General features: G+C 46.0%; 1 protein-coding gene across 7 annotated transcripts in view; it reads right to left on the bottom strand.

The window, feature by feature from the left end:
• Positions 1-19,266, bottom strand: part of ARHGAP32 (Rho GTPase activating protein 32) — a 259,764-nt gene that overhangs the window by 157,706 nt on the left and 82,792 nt on the right. For 6 of the 7 annotated variants that reach the window (XM_083808087.1, XM_083808088.1, XM_083808089.1 and 3 more), the window contains one exon: positions 686-794. In XM_083808087.1, coding sequence (XP_083664213.1) covers positions 686-794 — 109 coding nt within the window. Of the gene's footprint in view, positions 1-685; positions 795-13,914; positions 14,232-19,266 lie in introns of those variants that run through there. The other variant, XM_083808091.1, reaches the window with a different exon arrangement.

The following is a 19,266-nucleotide window of genomic DNA, read 5'->3' as shown; positions in this document are numbered from 1 at the left end:
AGATAACTTCACAAAACCACCTTATTTGACCACTAAGAAAATAACAACCGACTGTCCAAGCTCAGGAAATTCTAGAGGATTTGGGAAAAGTGGAACTGCAGGTACTCTGCTCATTCATTTAAAAAGAAAACAAATCAGGGTGATACAGTTGTCTGGGGCCCACTGCCACTTGTGCCGTTTTGATTAGGCATGAGAAGCCCACTGCTGTGGCTGCTTTTCTGCAATTCCTTTCCATGTGATGGCAGGTAAGCTTTCAGGCTGACATTTTATTTCTGTAGACTTAGCCAGCGTTTTGCTAAAACCATATTTTTCCACAGTGATGCATGCTTCAAAGAGCATGTTCTTACAAGAAGTTCCCTTCATGCTCAAAAATCTTACTGAAAAAGAGGTTAATGCAGACTGAAAATCGTTGTGACATTATGGACCTTTTAATTGGTTACTAGACCTGCTTTGGGGCACATACTAATAGGGCAGAAGCGTTATGCATGCTCCTTCTCTCTCTCCTTGACAAAGCGCCAGAGGAAGGGAAGTATTTTGGTCTTCTTGAAACTACTGTGCAATCCATTTAAAAATTTGAAATTCAGGGAATAAGAATCAAAGCAGAACTAGTAAATACAAGAGCCAGCAGGGTAGGTTATTCAGAACCGAAAATAATGCACACAGAAAACGCAGCAAGGTGTTTTACCATAGCGCTGAGAGTCTCCTCCCAGTCCGGCCTCTCCCGGGGATGGATGCTTCTCTGAAGCTCTGGCACAAAGTCATCTTCTTCTGTATGTACAGAGGACTTCATCATTCTGAAAAGGAGGACAGAGAGGTTTGATACTTGGTGAAAATTGCTCATTAATCTTACATAAGGTCTGCTCTGGTACTCAGTTCAGTTATGTTGCTTATATGACAATATAAATGCTTTTATAAAACCAGAAACCTTGCAGACTTCTCATGTTTCTCTTACTTCCTTTTTATACGAAGGAGATAAGAGTATAAATCTGGTGAAGAGATATCTGCACTTCCTAGCCAATCAACATATAATTTTGTTTAATCACTGCACGATTCACAAATCTTCAAACACTGAAAAACACCGAGGAGTAATCTTCAGTCCCTTTCAACAAACTGCTTATACCGCCCAGGCAAACTCCGTTAGCCTAGTCAGAAATACACACACTTGATTTCTTAGTTGTCGCTGGATGGTTTGGCCTGAAACAGAGCCTGCTGTTCCCGTATCTTAGCCTGAATGCGTGACCCAAGCCTGAGCCAGCAGCTCTCGTCCTTCTTACTGATCCCATCTGCAAGGGCGAGCGCCTTCAGCTGCCCCAGCTCTGCAGGGATGGGCTCAAATCAATCTCATCTGATCAAGGTAAACTTTTCTCCAGATAAGGAGCTGTATATTGAACACCCTGTGAAGTGTATTTCAAGCCTGTAAAGAGATCAGAGGCTAAAAATTAAAATTCAGAAAGTATCCATAAAAGCTTCTCAGCTTATCCTTACGGCAACTCTGCGTTACAGCCGAGAGCCATTTTATATTGCTTTTCAGGCCACACAAACGTGCCTTTGTGGGGAAAACAGCACAGACCTGACGTACCAAAGGCCTATGGAAGGCCTAGTGGTATCTGTCGTGGTTTCATTACAATACAAGATTCAAGCAGCTTTTTACTTTATTAGTAGACCATTTATTTATTCAGAGTAACCACGTCGACACTCAGCACTACGCATACATGGATGGGAAAGCAGGGCTGGTTCAGCTAATCAGCACATGCTGATTTATGCACCATTTGACTAAAACAAGCGTGGTGAAAGCCTTGTAAGGAATTTCCTTTGCTTTAGACAAAAATCTGGAGTTCTGCAACTCCTAAATGCGGTGTGCCGCCAGGACAGAAGTGGCAGGGCCAAGGCGCTCGGCTCCCCTTTGCGCTGCGCCGCGCAAACGAAGCAATTACCGCTGACGGCAATAGGAGGGCTGAGTTACGAAGTTATAATCCGTATAACTTGGCACCTAGCTTTGTGAGCACGTTTCTGCTCTGACAGAAAACACACCCAGGGAATATGGGCCGCAAAGCCAGCGGTCTCAGGCTGATGCTGCTGGGCCCCACGTGCCCTTCGCACCATGAGCATCTCCCTCTGACAGCAGGGCGCCCCAATGAGATACGAAACGAGTACGCCTAAGTGCTGAAACTGTACACGTACAAAAAGAAAATGTACACGAAGGTGCCGTGATTCAGGACGCAGAAGTGCAATGCCAGCTCAGATGGAGACTTGCACCTTTACAACCCACCTATTGAAAAGAATTCAATTTTTGTGAACGTGAAGACGTGCTGCTTCCAGAGCCCAGCTCTTTCACCTCTCCTTTGCATAGCAAGAGTGAGACTTGGCGTGTTTCTCGCAGCCCCAGCTCCAGCACGAGACGTTTGCCACGTATTTTAACTGGAAGTTGAAACCTGCTGGTTGCCGAGAAAAGTTTTGGAAACCAGATTGTGCAACCCAGAAACAAGAGATAAGCTAAAAAATCCTATTTTTTTTGTATCAACATCGTGATTTTGAAACAGGCACAGGAAGGCTTCCCCCAGGATCTCTGGATGTTGGGGTTTGGCAACACTGCAACTGTGCCAAAAGAATCTAAGCACGTCGTCCCACAGCAGCTTGAGTCCAAAGCCGTCAGACAGCGCGATGGGATGAAAAGTGGGGGCACATGATTAAGACCCACCTTTCTAGACCACCATTAAAACAAACAGCCTACAAAATGCCTGCTTTCTCAGCTTAAAGACTTGAAAATAATGGAACTGAATTTACATCTTTATGGTCGCTTTGGGTTACAAATCAGTTTACTACACGCTCCTCAGGCTTATGCCAATTCCTCCTAGATTTCTCATCAGAAATCTAGTTTCTTAATAGCATTTCCCACCAAAGAAAACGCTTTCCTTTTGACAAACAAATTTTCTGAATTTCTGACGTGTTGCCAGAACACAGGGCTGCCCAAAGACACCATGCAAGTAACACAAGAAACCTGACCGGGCTCCCCTCGACACTTCCGACCCTTACTGACAGAAGAATCCACGACGGGAAGGAGCCGAAGGAGGCACCGAAACAGGTCTCAGCTCCACGCTTTCACCCTGCGAGGGACGTACTCACGCGCTGACTGCCACGTGTGGCTAGTCAATAACCGGAGGAGCACGGGGGCGACCTTTGAGACCGAAGGCGTTACCGTACGGACGGCCGTGTGCTTCCAGCAGCAATTCATCCCGCGGTCGTTCCAGGTGGGCAGAAGGGAACAAGCTCTCCTGGGAGACTGGGGACCCGCAGGAGACCCGGCTCCCCCCGTAACAAGAAGCACAACCCTGCCGGGCCGGGTGGCTTCAACGTAAGGCACGCAGGGCTCTACAGAACGTTTATCATGCAGAAGCTACAAATCAGGAGGGCAGAGATCAGCAATTAAGATTTTAAAACACGTGAACACAAACACGACGCATGTATTGCACAGGCTCTGTGCTTAGGCCGGCTTATGCTGAATTTGCTGGGAAGTGTGAACATGGTGTCAAGATGAGAACGCGTTTTGTGTACAGCTGAATTCCTGTAATATAATGCGTAACGCTCTCTTGCAGGCTTTCCCCTGCCATAGAAATAGAAATTTCTTCAAGATAGTAAAATACAAAAAATAAAAAAGCATCTAAGTGTTTGCCGATTTCCCTGCACACACAAAGCATCTCTTGTATGATTTCTTTTTACTAATAAATACATAACAGCTTCAAAACGGAGAAAAACACCTTACCGAAAGGATAGACCAGACTAGACCAGCATATTTCAGCTGGGAGGGAGCTAAAAAGCAGAGCCCAAGTGCCTGACCGCGTGGGGCTGCCCAGAAGTTCAGGCACCCTACTGAGAGCGTCCTCCAGCTGCCTCTTGACTGGGGCACCAGGCACCTCACCGGGAAGCCTGTGCCAGTGTTTGGCCACCCTCACAGCAAAGAAACTTCCCCTAATGCCTGGCCTGAGCCTTCCCAGGCACAGCTCTGTGCTGATCCACGCAATCCATCGGCAGCCGGCGGCAGAGGCTGGTGCCTCCCTCTCCGCTCCCAGCCTCAGGAAGCCGCAGAGAGCAGCGAGGTCACCTCTCGGCCTCCTTCTCTCCAGGAGACAACCCAGGCGTCCTGGGGTCCCTGCCCTCACAGTGGAGAACCAGGGATGTCAGAGCCCCGAGCCCTTTTCCCGACTGCAGGCACCGAAGGATCACCAAAGATGCGGAGCCGCGCAGCTCTTCCCAGCAGCCAGACGCTGCTCTTTGTCCTGGGCCCCCCCTCCAGACGTACTTGGAAAATTATAGATACGGACACTCGTGCGCACGTTTTTATAGACACATATGCATTATGTATATCTGACATTATTTTAATTTAAAGGGGAAATAAATAGCGCTGCATGCGTGTATCTGAGTCACCACCCGCGTCGGGCTGCACCAGGACTAATTACCTTGTTTCTGGATTCTTTTCCATGGGAGGGTAGAAACCCCCGAGTCCCACTAGCACCTACACTGACGCATATTTTATAAACATTAATGGGCAAAAAATTAAAGAACCTGCTCTGCTCCGCAAGGCCTACGTTTGGCTATTTCAGGGCAGCTGCAAACGACTAAAAATTCACCACGAAATGTAATGCGAGCCCTAACAACACAAATACAGTTTTATTTAGAGTGCCATTTCTTCACGTGTTTAGCCGCTCTGAATGCCCTTCAAATGAACTCTGACACCAGGATATTAATAAAGTTCTGGCTGTACAGAGGCCATTAAGCAATCGCTCTTCAGATGAATGAATCCCTCTTCATTGTAAATTGAGAATCAAATGTACTGGAACAAATGTTTACAGGACGTTGCACAAAAGGCACGGCCCGCATTCACACCCACCCGCTGAAGTTCTCCCGTAGGTCAAGTTTATGAATTTCAAGTCAGAGCTCGTACATTTGTACACGGTACGGCCGTATCAAGGAAGCATCCAATGCCCTTTCTCATGCTCTCAAACCTAATTTGTTGGTTCCACTACTTGTGGCACTTCCGTACCTGCCTACGAGGAACTGAGACACCTGGTACCGACCTCCCGGCCGCGAGGTGCCGAGCACCGGGTCCTGCTGGGGAGCAGCGCCCCACGGAGCAGGGAGCACTGGAAAAACAGGTGGGCATGGGTGCTCCGTAGGAAAAGTAACGCTCAGACAGGCGTCCATAAAATCGAGTCGCTCTGTGCGTATAATACTGTAAGCATCACTACTTCCACTAGGCTTGCCTTATGAGTATGAAGGAGTCCCACATCCTCAAGCACCACGTGTTTGCACACTTGTTTTTGTGCAAGAGATAAAGAACCACAAAAAGCGGGTTTCTGAAAGAACTTTGATTAAACCGGGGAGGAGAAAGGGACAGAAACTTCGACACCTGGTGGGGCTCCTACGAGGATTTTTGTCCCCGTTACTCAGGTTCTTCGCCACGTGCCACGTCCCACTGCCAGCCCTCGGCGGTGGCAGTAACGGGGCTGCCGTGGGCTCGGCTGTCATCGGGGTGCTGGTGCCACGCAGACCAACAGCTCTCCTCTGGGTGCTGACAAATCGCTCCCAGGGATGCCTGACGGTTTGAAAGCCACGTGTAGCACGGAGGCATGAAGCACTCTAAATGCCAGGCTCCTCATATCAGGCAGTTAATTGTCTGCTTGACAGACACTCATTTCGGCCCCGCTATATATTTTTTAAATTAAATGCCAAGCCTGGTCTTTAGGTTGTGCTCCCCCAATGGGACAACAGGCATTTCAGCTTTCCCTGCCGCTTCTCCCTCAAGTGACTTTTCTTCCTGACCTCAATTTAGGAGGTGAGAGCAGATGATGACTGATTTATTACTTTATTTATTATTTATATAGCACTGTTGTTGTGCCTGGAGATTTCTCAGCCAACGGAGAAGCACAGCTCTGCCCTATGGAAGTGATGATTCAAGAGGATTTAGAGATCCACAGGAAGCGATGTTTTCTGAGATATAAATTCTACCCAAAAAGCCAAATTTAAATAAGGTTTTTGCTGACACAAAACTATACTGAAAATTAATGAGCTTTAAACACTATCTGATAAAAATAGGTATTTACGCCACTCAAATAATTTGCATAAAAAGCCCAAATAAGATAGGCTTTATAGGGGTGCTAATAACGCTCTGCGGATTAATCTTCGTGATGCTTGCAGGCAACTGTACATCCCCGCGGCTCGTCCTCCCTGCTCCTGGCAGCCATCCTCGTCTCCAGTAGGCTCCTCAGCTCTGACACCGCCACCGGGTGCTGCTCGGGAAAGGGGAGAGAAGCAGACACAGACGGCAGGGAGCAACCGAAACGGGATCACGATGCACCCCTGCACGTCCAAGGGCCAGCAGCAGCAACCAGCACGTGTGGGCACCGCCACAAGAATTCGCCAGCTGTTCTGTAGACAAATGAGATTTGGGTTTACTTTAGGCTTCAAGAATTCAGTGCAGGTGAGCTGCAGCGCAAAAATCCTCAGCCCAGTGCTGAGCATGTTAACCCTTCAAGGCTTAGCATAACAGCCTGGATGCAGCATCCCTGGCTCTCCCAGTGCCACCCAGTAGCTTTCAGGCTTCGATCCCCTAACGCCCAGTCACAGCACGGAAGGGAATGACAACAGCGAGTCAGTGGAAAGATACCTTGAGAACCTCTGCCTAAGGGCTTAAAAATAACTTGATCAAGACCGGGAGTCATAATGCTACTATATATATATATATATTTATATATATATATGTATATATATATGATATTTTATATTTTTATTATATGTTTTATTTATTATCACCATGAGGAAAAGCAGAAAAACTAGGAAACAAGAACCAAGACCTGACCTAAAGCATATAAACACTGGGGCAAGAAGTTGGAACATAGAGAGAAGCTTTGATATGTCTTTATTTCTGGCCTCAAACTTATACCACAAAGAAAGGTATGTACTAACATCCAAGAGATGGGCAAAAAGCAAACAAACAAACAGAAAACGCACACCCTCTGCCAACCCAATTTTCCAAGCAAACTCTGTATCCATGAAATTAAAACTAATACAGTGGAAAGGAAGAAAATAATCATGCAATATGGAAAGTAGTGATAGCTCAAGAGCCCCAGGGACAATGAAACGAGAGATGGGAATTGAAGGCTGACAGCGCTGACCTGAAGAGAATTTAATTTCCCATGTTTTAAATCAGCATTGTCAACACCTTGCTGATTACATTACGTCTATCTGCATTATACAAAATAAAATTTCTGAAGTGTGTCTCGAGGTTCACACGGAGTGAAGACAGAAAAAATCTACAAGGTCAGCTGAAAACACACCTCATAAATAAACAAATGGGACTGTATGTAATTCTTGACCACAAAATGAAAACCTGGCATAACTGTATCGTTTACTGGGACTGATTCTACAAAGTTGAAAGCTACAACTGGCACTTCTGAGGGAAGTTCATCACTGGGAACTCAAAGTTCATTTGGTTGGGAAGGCACTGGGTAAGAAAAACTAACAGAAAACCAGGATATTACAATAGAAGGATGTTTTCAAAATCCCATGCTATCATTCAAATATTAGGCAGCAGAAACCAAAGCCGGTTTCTCTGAACTACTCGGTGTACTTACTAGCTGTGCTAATAAAGACGCCCCTGTTGCCTAGCTCTAAACGTTCAGGTCAGTGGCTTTCAGCTTGTGATCTGCAGGAGTCTGAGAACAGTCAGTGCAGGTGAGCAGAAGTTGACTAAGAAAAACTTGTTCGATTGTGCTGTGAAACTAGTGAGTAAACACGGACCCTTCCAGGAATGGCTGCTTTGCAGGAAAATTTGTGCACGTGCCCAAATAAAGAAGGCTGGAAATCACCCAGCTATGCGAGAGCAGGTCTGAACAGGAGCGGTGCTATTACAAAGACAGAGTAATCCAATTCAAAAAAGACGGAGTAATTCAATTGCAATTTTTTTTTTCAAAAACAAAATCACATAAACCACACGTAGAGAGATCATTTTAAAATACTTTACAGTAGCAGAATTTCTAGCTTTTCCAATTCACAGATTGCAAATTCAGACTGGCCAAGCCGTACCTACACTCAGGGAAGCTGAGCTAGAAACGATCAGTGTACTTACTATGCTGGAGTTGAATGAAGTGCGTGATCACTAACACTTGTTATAACACTTGTTACTCAGCTCCTTATATAAAAGGGAATTTAGAAGGCCACAATTCAAGAATATTTTTAGTTTTGGAGTTTCTGTTCCTACCTTTTTTTTTTTTGAGAAGAAAAATCACTTTCTCACTTGGTGTGCACTACCACCTGTTGAATTAGATTCTCAGCTGTCTGGCAGAAGAGAAATCACTTGCTCTGAAGAAAAAAAATAAACCTTTTTTTTGCAATAACCTTCAAGAATATACATATTTTTTTAAAAATGAAATAATGGCTGTTTTAAACCAATATCTTCAGCATTGTCTGATTAATTTTTAAAAAAGCAAGACCGGACACGTTAGCTTTTCCACCGTTGATACATCTCTGCAGCATGAAGCAGAGGAGGCCAGCAGTTGGCCAGCATATAACAAACAAGCTGGTTTCCTGCCCTGCTTTAGCCCTCTGGACGCGCTTTTAATACAAGCTCCAAGAGAGTCAGCCAGTTAAGCCCTCTTTGTGCGAGGATTTAAATGAGTTTTCAGACTTCAAAATATCTGCCTTGTTCATTAATTTGCATGGGCATTTAAACCACAGTTTCTGAGCTGCCAAAGAAACGACCCAGATCAGATCGCCTGGAATCTAAAACCTGTGGGCAAAGGGGCAAGCCTGGGTAGGACAGCTCCCAGCTTAGCAAAAAGACATCTTAAGGTACAGCAGGCAGCCTGCCTTGTCTCTGAAGGTCTTCCTAATTTACTCGGCAACCCTGAAACAACACATGTGCACACACACAGATGCTGTGCTTCACTTGACGCCCCCAGGGCCCCGCACACGTTGTCGCCCACACCCCCAGGGGCTGGCAAGGTGACCGAGGTGGAGGAGCCAGCCACGATGGCTCTCCCGGCAGGACCTTGGCATCCTCCCTTAGGGTGCACGTGTCAAATAGCTGGCCACTGCAGAGATGCTTTTAACATCCATCAAGGCACAAGGAGAGATGTTGGGACTGGAGAAGCCAACGCCACACTATAAACCAAAACCTGTTACTGTCGTGTTTTTTTTCCTGAAAACAAAAGATACTTCTGTAGGCATGCTGTAAGATCAACCCTAAACCACCTTCAGTAAATCTCTAAATTTCAAAGCAAAAAATAGCAAGTGAGGGTCAGTAGGCCCACCTTCCCTTCCTTCTGCTCTTCTGCCGTCCTATTTCTTGGCAGCTTCGTTCACTGCTTCCTGGCTCACCTGCTTGTGTGTCAGGTCCCAGCTCAGCAGCACCCACCTCAAGGCACCAGGTAAGAGCAGAGACATGGACTTTGTGCTCTGGAAGGGACTGGAATGTGCACCTAAGAACTCTGTTGAATTGGGCTTTAATAATTTGCATTCAGGTTTTGCATAACTGGAATTTCTTTAAGCACTGTATGAAAAGAGCAAGTCCTTGGGATGTTCAGCTTCTACCTGCTTTAAGCGACGGTCTTAGTTATTAAAAAGCTTTACAAAAATAATCACAGAATCCTCATGCTTTTGCATGCATATATTACTGAACAAACCCACTCTTTTCTTTGGCAACGCATAAAAGACATTGTTTTAGTAGGTGCTTGGCATTTTCTTTCAGAAGAACACAGAGATAGTCAACGAAAAAAATCCTTAAGAATAGCTTTCTCTTATCACTTTTGCTCAGTGTAAGAAAAGGAATTGGGAAATCACCAAGCTCTGGCTTGGCTTCCTTTTGTTCAATTCAGGAACAAATATAAAGATATTAAAGAAAACTGTCTCTAGGGAAAAGAAGTACTAACCTCTCATTTACAATTAATAAATCCCTAAAAGCAGCTCTAAAGTTTCAGCACAGAAGAGAGATGGGAAAGGATGGCTGCTCCTGCCGTTCCTGCTGCTCTGAGACGTCTGAACGTGAGTGCTGCCAACAAAAAACCGCTGGGTGCAGTGGCAGCACGATGCCCTGCTTTGCTTCTCCCTCCCTCCCCGGTCCGAATGATCCATCCCTGGCACAGCGGGGCTCAGACCACAGCCTCTCACCTCCCTCATCCGAACGGCAGCGAGACAGGTGCCACCCCACTGAGCTTCGTCAACGCCTGGCACGTCAACGGAGTGGTCCCTGCGCTTCCTCTGCCATCTCCTGTTTCTGTTTGTTGCTTGTTAAAATTATGCTTTCTCCTGAGCAAGGCCTTCCTCTCATGTCTTCTTCGCTTCTCAGCAAAAAGCAGTCCCGATTTTTGTTAATCTTTAAATGCCACAGCACCGATCAGAAATAAAACCCAGCTGCTTACAGGTAAGCCAAATGCAGAAAAGTTTACCCCAAGATTACAAAGCATGACCTAAACCTAGATCCAAGGACACTTGCCTGGGCTGATCTCTCATTCACTTGCAGTGCAGTGGTAACGCCAAGCCATGGTAAATTTAATCCTTCCGAATACAAGCATCTATTAGAAAAGTGATGCTTTCAGTACGTGAAATGAGGAACAAATGCAATCAACTAATCAGTTACAATTAGCCTCGCGTGCTATTAACATGACAACTGCTCGTAACATGAAACAACAGTTAAAACTTGTCCAGTCAGCTAGCTGCTCAGCAGGGAAATCCTTTCCCTAACCAAGCACTCAGACGGAGCCGTCACCTACCTGGAGCTGCCTTTCCATCTAACCAGCAGAGAAGACTTGCTAGTGAACACTCGCACGGAAAAGAATGAACTCTGGGGCACCAGAACCTGATCAGCCAAACAATGAATGAAAGAGAAGCATAAGCAAACAACCGAGGAGCAGTTCCAGCTGTTCTGCCTTTAATGACTCGCCCTAACTGACTGGTGGCCCTGGCATTGTGTTTACAGCAGTACTTCTACTGTCGCTCCATGTCAGCGGGATCAACAGCAAAAAAGAGGGAAATGCTCAGCCCTTTCCGTGTCTAGAGATCACTGCTATCATGCTGCACCATTATTATTTCTATTGGATTGTTCTTGACCAGCTAAATGGAATTAAATGGAGGCCTGCGACTACAATAAGCCATCAAGGGCAGATCTGACCAGCTGGGGGTCATATGGGCGCCGTATGTGCAAAACCATACTGTAATTATTTCTGCAGCAGCAGAGAGATGTGTATCATAAACAGGTCGTTCTGAAGCTAACACGAGTGGAAAAGAAAAGCTCCAACCAGGACAAATCTGCCTGGACCACCCATCTGCTACCTGCATTTCTGATGCACAAGAGGAGAAAACGCCGGTGGCAGCAGCGCAGTAAGACGGGAGTGCCAAGGGGACGCGGTACCCGCAGGCCATCAGATGAAAGTGCTGTAAGCATCAAAATGCCTCGCAGTAGTTCAGAGTACCCTTCCCACTCCTACCTTGTGCAGAGCCAACGTCAGCACCGCAAACAGACCCAGGGTTGATGCAGTCTTTGATTATCAAAAAGCATTTCCTTTGCCTTTTTGGAATGATTTGCAATTGTTAAATATCTTTTTCAGTCAGGAAAAAAGACATGCAGGAAAGAGATCATTGATCTCCCCTGCCTGGAGTTCTCAAGGATACAGCTGCAACCACTACTACCCAATCATTTTTACCTTCAACACCCACATATGCAATTTTGGTACAAAAGCATTTGAGCTGGCACACGTCTGCTGTGAATGGAAACCCTGCTGCTAGGTTTCCTGCTGCCACGGAGATGAATAGAGAAAGAACAATTAGCCAAGGCTTCAGTCTAATTTAGATTTATTTTACTTTTTGGAGGAGAGACTGAGAGATGGTACATCATAAAACAAAGACATTAACTCTAAAGGCTACTCAGAAGAACATAAAGCTGAAATATCATGTTTAGCCTGTATTATGAAGACTTCTGATCATAAACACTATTGTCTAGTGCCCAGTGACCCCAATTATGCTCAGAGCTGTACTTGACTGTGCCGGGAGACTATAAAATGTCACAGCAAAGACTATCTACATCAAAGCAGACAAGAGGTGAGCAAAGAGAATACCTCCATTTTCCAAAAACCCACAGTGGCTGACAGCTCAAATAACTTGTCCAATATTTCAGAGGAAGACTGAGGCTAAAGCAGGAAATAACTGCAGTTTCGCAGCTCCTAGCCACAAAGCCCCTAAATATAAAACACCCTATCAGGCCCTGGGGGAAAATAATCAGGGCACAGGAAGAACACCCTCCTGAGCAGACTAGAGGATCGCACACGCTCTACCCTCATCCATTCCCGGCCACGTGATGCTCTAGCTTGGCGCAGAAGTGATGGAGAGCCTCCCCCAGCCCAGTCCCGCTCAGCAACAGATAATTAGGGCACTCTCGCAGGGAATTCAGTTGCAGAGGCTCAGGACAGCGTTGAAGTCTGCCGTTTCCCAACCGGCGGCTCTAACCACTACCGTCTGATGCAACACCTCCGCCTCCCCTTGCCCCATTACCTTCTTTCAAAAAGCAGAGGGAGAGAAAGCAATAACCCATGGAAAAGAAAGACTTAGTAGGATCACTGAACCCTGAAGCACTGGGCGGCAGGTATCAGTATTATCGAAGCACCTATCTGGCACAGCTTCAAAACAGCACTTCTATCCAGCCATGAGGTTTCCACAGCAGCCTAAGAAGTCGTGCAAGGGCTCTGCAAAAAGCAGCCCCCCATCGCTCCCAGCCGCCTGCTGCCATACCTGCCCCAAGCCAGCAGAAGTGCTCGCCCATCTCTACTGACACTGCCCTGGAGGAGAAATAAACGCATTTTGAAAAGAACTAGCTTTCCACTGGGCCAGCAGCAAAGTGCACAGCTACGAGAACTATTGTTGGTCTAATAAAAGTGTCAGGGATGGAAATGGCTCAGCTAGACACAGCACCATTTTGATTCATCTCCACTGGGATGTAGCTTCAGAAAGAGGGGATGAACGAGACCTTAACTCACTCCTCTCAAGAGACTTTGACTTTAACCTCCTCCTGTCCTGTGAAGCCTGGGTGGGCTTTTGCAGATCCCATCCTGATGTGTATGTGCATCTCTTCACACTGAGTGAAGAGAATTTGGACATTTATCTCAGCTTTGCAAACACTGGAGCTGGGGATCTGAGCTGTCAGGGTGCTGCAATGCTTCATCATGCAGCATCGCCCTAAGGCCTTTGTGAGTGCTAGAGCTCAGGAAAAAGAGCAGTTTGTTGGTTGTTGTAAGTAAAAAAAAAAAAAAAAAAATGCACCTGAAACACTTTGGGGGAAAAAGAGGTCAAACTTCTGTGTCTTTTTTTATTTGAAAAACAAACTATGAACAACAAAATGTAAGTGTTACAAAAACAAGCTGTGTCTAATAACAAGTGCATTTTAAAAGTGAAAAAACATCATCTGCGATTTTTCACCCTTAGAACAAAAACTTTAGCTGTACCACTTTGTAATTCTGTGGTTTTAGGTAACCTCTTTAATTTTACATCAGGCAGGCCAAGAAAGTCCCTGAAATACCAACCCAATTTTAAAGGAATAAAGGGGGGGAGGAAATGAACTACATATTTGTATATGACCTAAGCCAGAAAAGACATTCAAAGAACAAAAAGAGTACCCCTTTCTAATGTATTATGGGGATGAAAAATATGAAAGGCGTTAAAACTGCGTAAGCAGATGCCAGCAGTGGAATGTATGAAAAAGCAAAAGCAAACAAGGTTTTTTGTCCCCACAGCTACAAGATAAAGTGTCTGCATTTGCATGCTGCCTCCGTGTAAGGCAGTGTCTTAAGGAATCTTTAAATGTTAACATCATCACAGGAATAACAACGTACTGAGCACAGGTCACATTCTGCCATTAGGACATGCCTCACTCACCCCGATCACAGAGAGAAGCCACGGGACCATCGGAAAGGGGTTCCGCTGCGCAGAAGTGCTTGAAACGAGTGCAGTTACATTAAACGTAGGAGAAAAGAAGAAAGGTACGTGGCAATCCGACTCAAGGCTCCAGGAAGCATGCCACACAAATGACTGTTGAGTTGTGCAATGACTCAGCAGGAAAAAAAAAAAGAGAGAGAGAGAGAAAGAAAAAGGAAAGAACGAAAAACTACAGCAGCAGATCGGACAGCCTTTCCTGTAAGAAATAACATCTATCGCGGAAAACTAAGTAAATAAATAAATAGGCACAAGAAGAGCTCCCGCCTGGAATCCCGCCTCGCCCCGCACACCTGAGGCAGCCGGCGGGGATCGGGCTGCCCTTAACCCCTGCTGCGCCTCCGCCTCGGCAGGCCGGCACCGCGCCTCTACAGAGGCTGCTTTGCTTTGTGAGCAGTAGGGTAGGGAGCTAACGCCTGGCAGTAAGTCAGAGAAGCACGAAGCTGAAAGAAGACGCGAGCCTGGGGAAGCTGGCACAACCCCAAAAGGAACTGGGGTGGTGCAAGACAGGAGATGGCCACCCTCCGCCCCGCGCCTGCCGAGCCAGCGAGGACGGACAGGACGGCCGCGACATGATGCTTCTGCACCTCCTCGGTCGTCCTCCTGAGAAACTGGCATGAAATGTAAGCTCCCGTTCTACTTGCATAACTTTACAGGACAGCTCTCCCGTGTCTGCTGAGGCTGAACAGCTCGCACGTATCTCCCCGAAAGGGAGAGATTAAATGTTACCTGTTAAACACACATGGCACAGGCCAAGCAGACAGATGAGGCGAGTCAGGGTATGCAGATTGCGCTGCTCAGTTTGAACAGCCTTGCACTCATTCCCTCCTTTGCGAAGCTTTATGCAAATAGCTTTTCAAGAACATTTAATCCTCCACCCTCCTGAGTTGCCACTGAAGCCTTCGTGTCCCTTCAGTTCACAGATTCACAGATTCACAGATTTTTCTAGGTTGGAAGAGACCTCAAGATCATCGAGTCCAACCTCCGACCTAACACTAAGTACTCCACTAAACCATATCCCCAAGCTCTACATCTAAACGTCTTTTAAAGACCTCCAGGGATGGTGACTCCACCACCTCCCTGGGCAGCCCGTTCCAATGCTTAATAACCCTTTCGGTAAAGAAGTACTTCCTAACATCCAACCTAAAACTCCCCTGTCGCAACTTTAGCCCATTCCCCCTCGTCCTGTCACTAGGCACGTGGGAGAATAGACCAACCCCCACCTCTCTACAGCCTCCTTTCAGGTAACTGTAGAGAGCGATGAGGTCGCCCCTGAGCCTCCTCTTCTCCAGGCTGAACAAGCCCAGCTCCCTCAGCCGCTCCTCGTAAGACTTGTTTTCCAGACCCCTCACCAGCTTGGTCGCCCTTCTCTGGACTCGCTCGAGCACGTCCATGTCCTTCCTGTAGCGAGGGGCCCAAAACTGAACACAGTACTCGAGGTGCGGCCTCACCAGAGCCGAGTACAGGGGCACAATCACTTCCCTCGACCTGCTGGCCACACTGCTTCTTATACAGGCCAGGATGCCGTTGGCCTTCTTGGCCACCTGGGCACACTGCTGGCTCATATTCAGCCGACTATCCACCAATACTCCCAGGTCCTTCTCGGCCAGGCAGCTTTCCAGCCACTCATCTCCCAGCCTGTAGCGCTGCTTGGGGTTGTTGCAGCCCAGGTGCAGGACCCGGGAAGCTGCCTGCAGGAGACACTCCCGGCACCAAGTCCGGCAGCCTCGAGCCACGCGCTGAAGGGCAGCAAAACCTGAGCAGGTGCTGCCACGCTTTGCAAGGCTGGGGTAGAAAAACGCAGGCGGATCAGGTAACCCTAATTGCTTTCCACCATTCTTCACTAACAAACACAATCACTTGAAAAATACCACGAGCTTCCTTCTCCTCTGCCTTTAAATCTCTCCTGGCACAATTGCACCACTATCAATTCTATGTGGTATCTGTGCCACCATTTCGCTTGTGCATGGGGGTAATAAAAGATGGGAGGATACCAGCACCTTCTCTAAGCAACAAAATTTATCTGTATAGCTGTGTTGGCTAGGGCAGAGAACTGCAAAGTCAGAGGGCAGGTGGGGAGAGAAAAGGACCCAAGCAGATATCAGAACATAGAATTATTTTCTACATGCTTCCCTTTGCCATCGTCATGCAACCCTTAGCATAAGGCGCTGTCCATTCCCACTGCTGGGAAAACTTAATCCCTGCTGTCCTGGGACAAGGAGATCTGGGGCTTTATGGCCAGCAGAGGAAAATACATGTGTTTGTGTAGATGAATGGCTGGCAAGATGGACTGTGGGCCTTTGCATCAAAATAAATTGCAGTTAAAAACAGGAAGTCGTAGCGAGGAACACAGCGTCTGCAACACCCTGCTTACACCTGAGTCAATACTCACCCCTCCCTGGCGCCTTGGGCAAAATTGGTACAATTTAAAGGGTCGGGAGGGGAGCTTAAAACACAGGGACAATCCTGCTGAAAATTACACTCAGCCACTAAATCCACTTTCCAATCCTGTTTCAAAAGACCAAGAGGAATAAGATAAAGTTTTGCCCTGAAGTAATTTTTATACTTAAGCCATACAGCTCTTCACAGTTAACTCAATATCTTCCCGTAAAAAAGCTACATTTTGTTACCGTGCTTAAAAAAGTGTAAATAATGCACAAGAAGAATGTACCCGCTGGCTGAGCCAGCGAAGCCTGGAATAAGACCCAGGAGTCCCGGCTGCCTTCTTTCCTTCCCACAGAAGGTGAGCCTGGACAAACTTCTGTCCCCACGCTGACAAACGCAATGCCCACAGACGGCCCCAAAACACAGAAGCACATTGTTTCTCCTCCCCAGGCCCTGCCCACACACTCAGGTTGATGGGGAAGAAGTTACGGGACAGAGATAACTGGCAGGCTTCTGCCTTACAGGTTACACAGCACACAGCGTGTTAATTTTAAGGTAACATTCATTACGATTCCTATTGCATCACAGAAGCTGGAATATTTCACCATAACCTTTAATTGTCCTGACTCATGCTGTCAGTAATAAAATGCCCTCTTGGGAAAATAAATAAATAGACAAAGCCTTAACTGATTCAGTGAAGTACCTTCCAGTGAAAGTACACTGTCTGATTATTCTAAGACATTAAAATGGGCTGCAGGTGCAACATGTTAACCTAAATGGACAGCTGATGAACAGATTTATAGCTTTTCCTGTTGGACAGAAGAAAAAAAAAAAGCATGAGTTAGCTTTTGAAAGCATTTGTCTCAAGCACTCAAGGGTAGTCTGGAAAATGAAAGCATTTCCATTACCTCGGCACTTGTGCAAAAAGGCAGGACAATGAAGTGACCAGGCTATTATCCTTCACAAAGAAATTAGATCTTGTTGAAACCAGTGCACATTCATTTTAGTGCCCAGGAAAAATGACAGTCAACAGTGCTCTTCAGACTTCCCCCCCTTCTCTTAGAAATCTTGATGGTTTTAGAACCAAAACACTGAAAGGAGACTTTTTAGCGCGTAATGAGTAACCCAGCAAAAAGGAAAGGCTTGGAGACAGCAGGTTTGGAAAAAAAAAAAAAAAAAGGTAAGAATATAGTGGACAAAGCAATAACTGTAAGATGGCACACAACTTCCAGGGCAGATTGGAACTAGGCTTCTGAGTCATGTTTTCAAGTGGGACGCGGGCATGGATTTCCAATGGCCATTTTTGTGCTTTACAAATCTTCCTGTCTGATACGGGAGCTGGAACTCTCCCCTCGTGCCAGAGCCCACCCCCGGGCCAGGCTCCTTCCCTGCTCTCCCCTGGATGGGGCCAGTGGAGTCCCAGGGCTGCGGCCGCGTTACCGGCACCCTCCCGGGGTCCCAGTACAGCCCCCCGGAGCTCCTCACATCTCTGGGGCTGCCTCCTTCCCAGGCACGAAGGGGCTCACCTCAACCTTCAGGTGAGACCTTTGAGGGTCTTCTCAAACTTGGTCCTGAATATTATTTTCTTTTAATATTCTGTCCTTGTTTGAAAATACGTTTGAGATTGCTGTGCTACCCAAGTTCTTCCTTACGTCAAACAGAACATAAAAGAAGACTCAGTTGCTCTGTTCTTTTCCCTGAAATACATCAAATTAGTCAGGTAATTAGTCAAAGATTTTTAAATTTAATGTAAGATTCGTAAATGTGCTTTGCAAGGAAACTCTTGGCACTCATTTCTGTGAATTTCCCAAGATCCTCATAATTAATTATAAATGTTTTTCAAGCAAAATCTAAATGATCACTAAACTATATTAGTACCCTCTTCCAGTTTGTTATGCTTAATTTTTCATGTAGTAAATGAACAAGCAATACCTTTCTGCCCTGCTGCCTCCTCATTATGTTTTGGAAAATGTGCAGAAAGAAGCAGTTAGTAAAAAAAGATCACAAAATTTTCTATTATTGGAAAGAGATTGATATCATTTTGTATTCCCATTACATAATTATGCCTTTCAACAAAATCTTTATTGTAAATGCAGCAGTAATTAAATATATTGTCTGAAAATGACCTCATTTTGTTTTCCCAGCACAGGCAAACATTGGTAGCACATTAGAAAAGACAGATTTCCTACCAACAAAACACGTTTGCACCTGAAGCCTCCTGCTAGACCACACTAACACCAGGACAACTCTTCCCACGTCATCAATCGCCGCAGACATTTGCACATAAAGCAATGTTGAACCAACCCCTTGCTCAGGTTTCAGTGTTATTTTCTATCAGCATGCTGCCATACACCTGCTATTGTACTGATAGCCGGTCAGGTTCGATTAATTTCTTTTAACCCACTCAAAAGTGCCTCTGCAGGTAATGAAAAGTATCATTAAGCTCTTAGTTTGTAATAATAGCAAAACGTGTCATTTGATGTGCACGTTTCCTTTCTATCTGGGCTGTACCTAGCGTCAGCAAACATCCAACATGAATGGGTGTTGTTTCTCTGATCAGCTAACTTAAAGAGTGTTAGGAGGGCTGGGGAAGGGGAATGCCTGGGCCAGGTTTGGGAAAGGAGCTTTGAGAGACAAGGCTCGATATCAGTAAGCATATGAATAACATATTTACGGAATCAGCAAAAGCAGGTGTATTCAATCTAATCAGAAGTTCAATCTGTATGTATGCTAATGCACCACATATTAAATTCATTGGCTTTACTTCCTTTGAATTACTAATAAATACTTTTCCAAAGGGTTTTATTACAGTTTTTATGAAATGCATATGCAAAAGCAAAGTCATTATCAAGAGTGGGCACATAACAAGGAAGAAGTACCTGTAGTTTCTATTTCCATATTTTCCCTCTT

The sequence above is a fragment of the Anser anser genome (assembly GCF_964211835.1).
Source record: "Anser anser genome assembly, chromosome: 22".
Lineage (NCBI taxonomy): Eukaryota > Metazoa > Chordata > Aves > Anseriformes > Anatidae > Anser > Anser anser.
The sequence above is the reverse complement of the archived record's forward strand: the minus strand, read 5'-3'. Positions and strand labels throughout refer to the sequence as shown.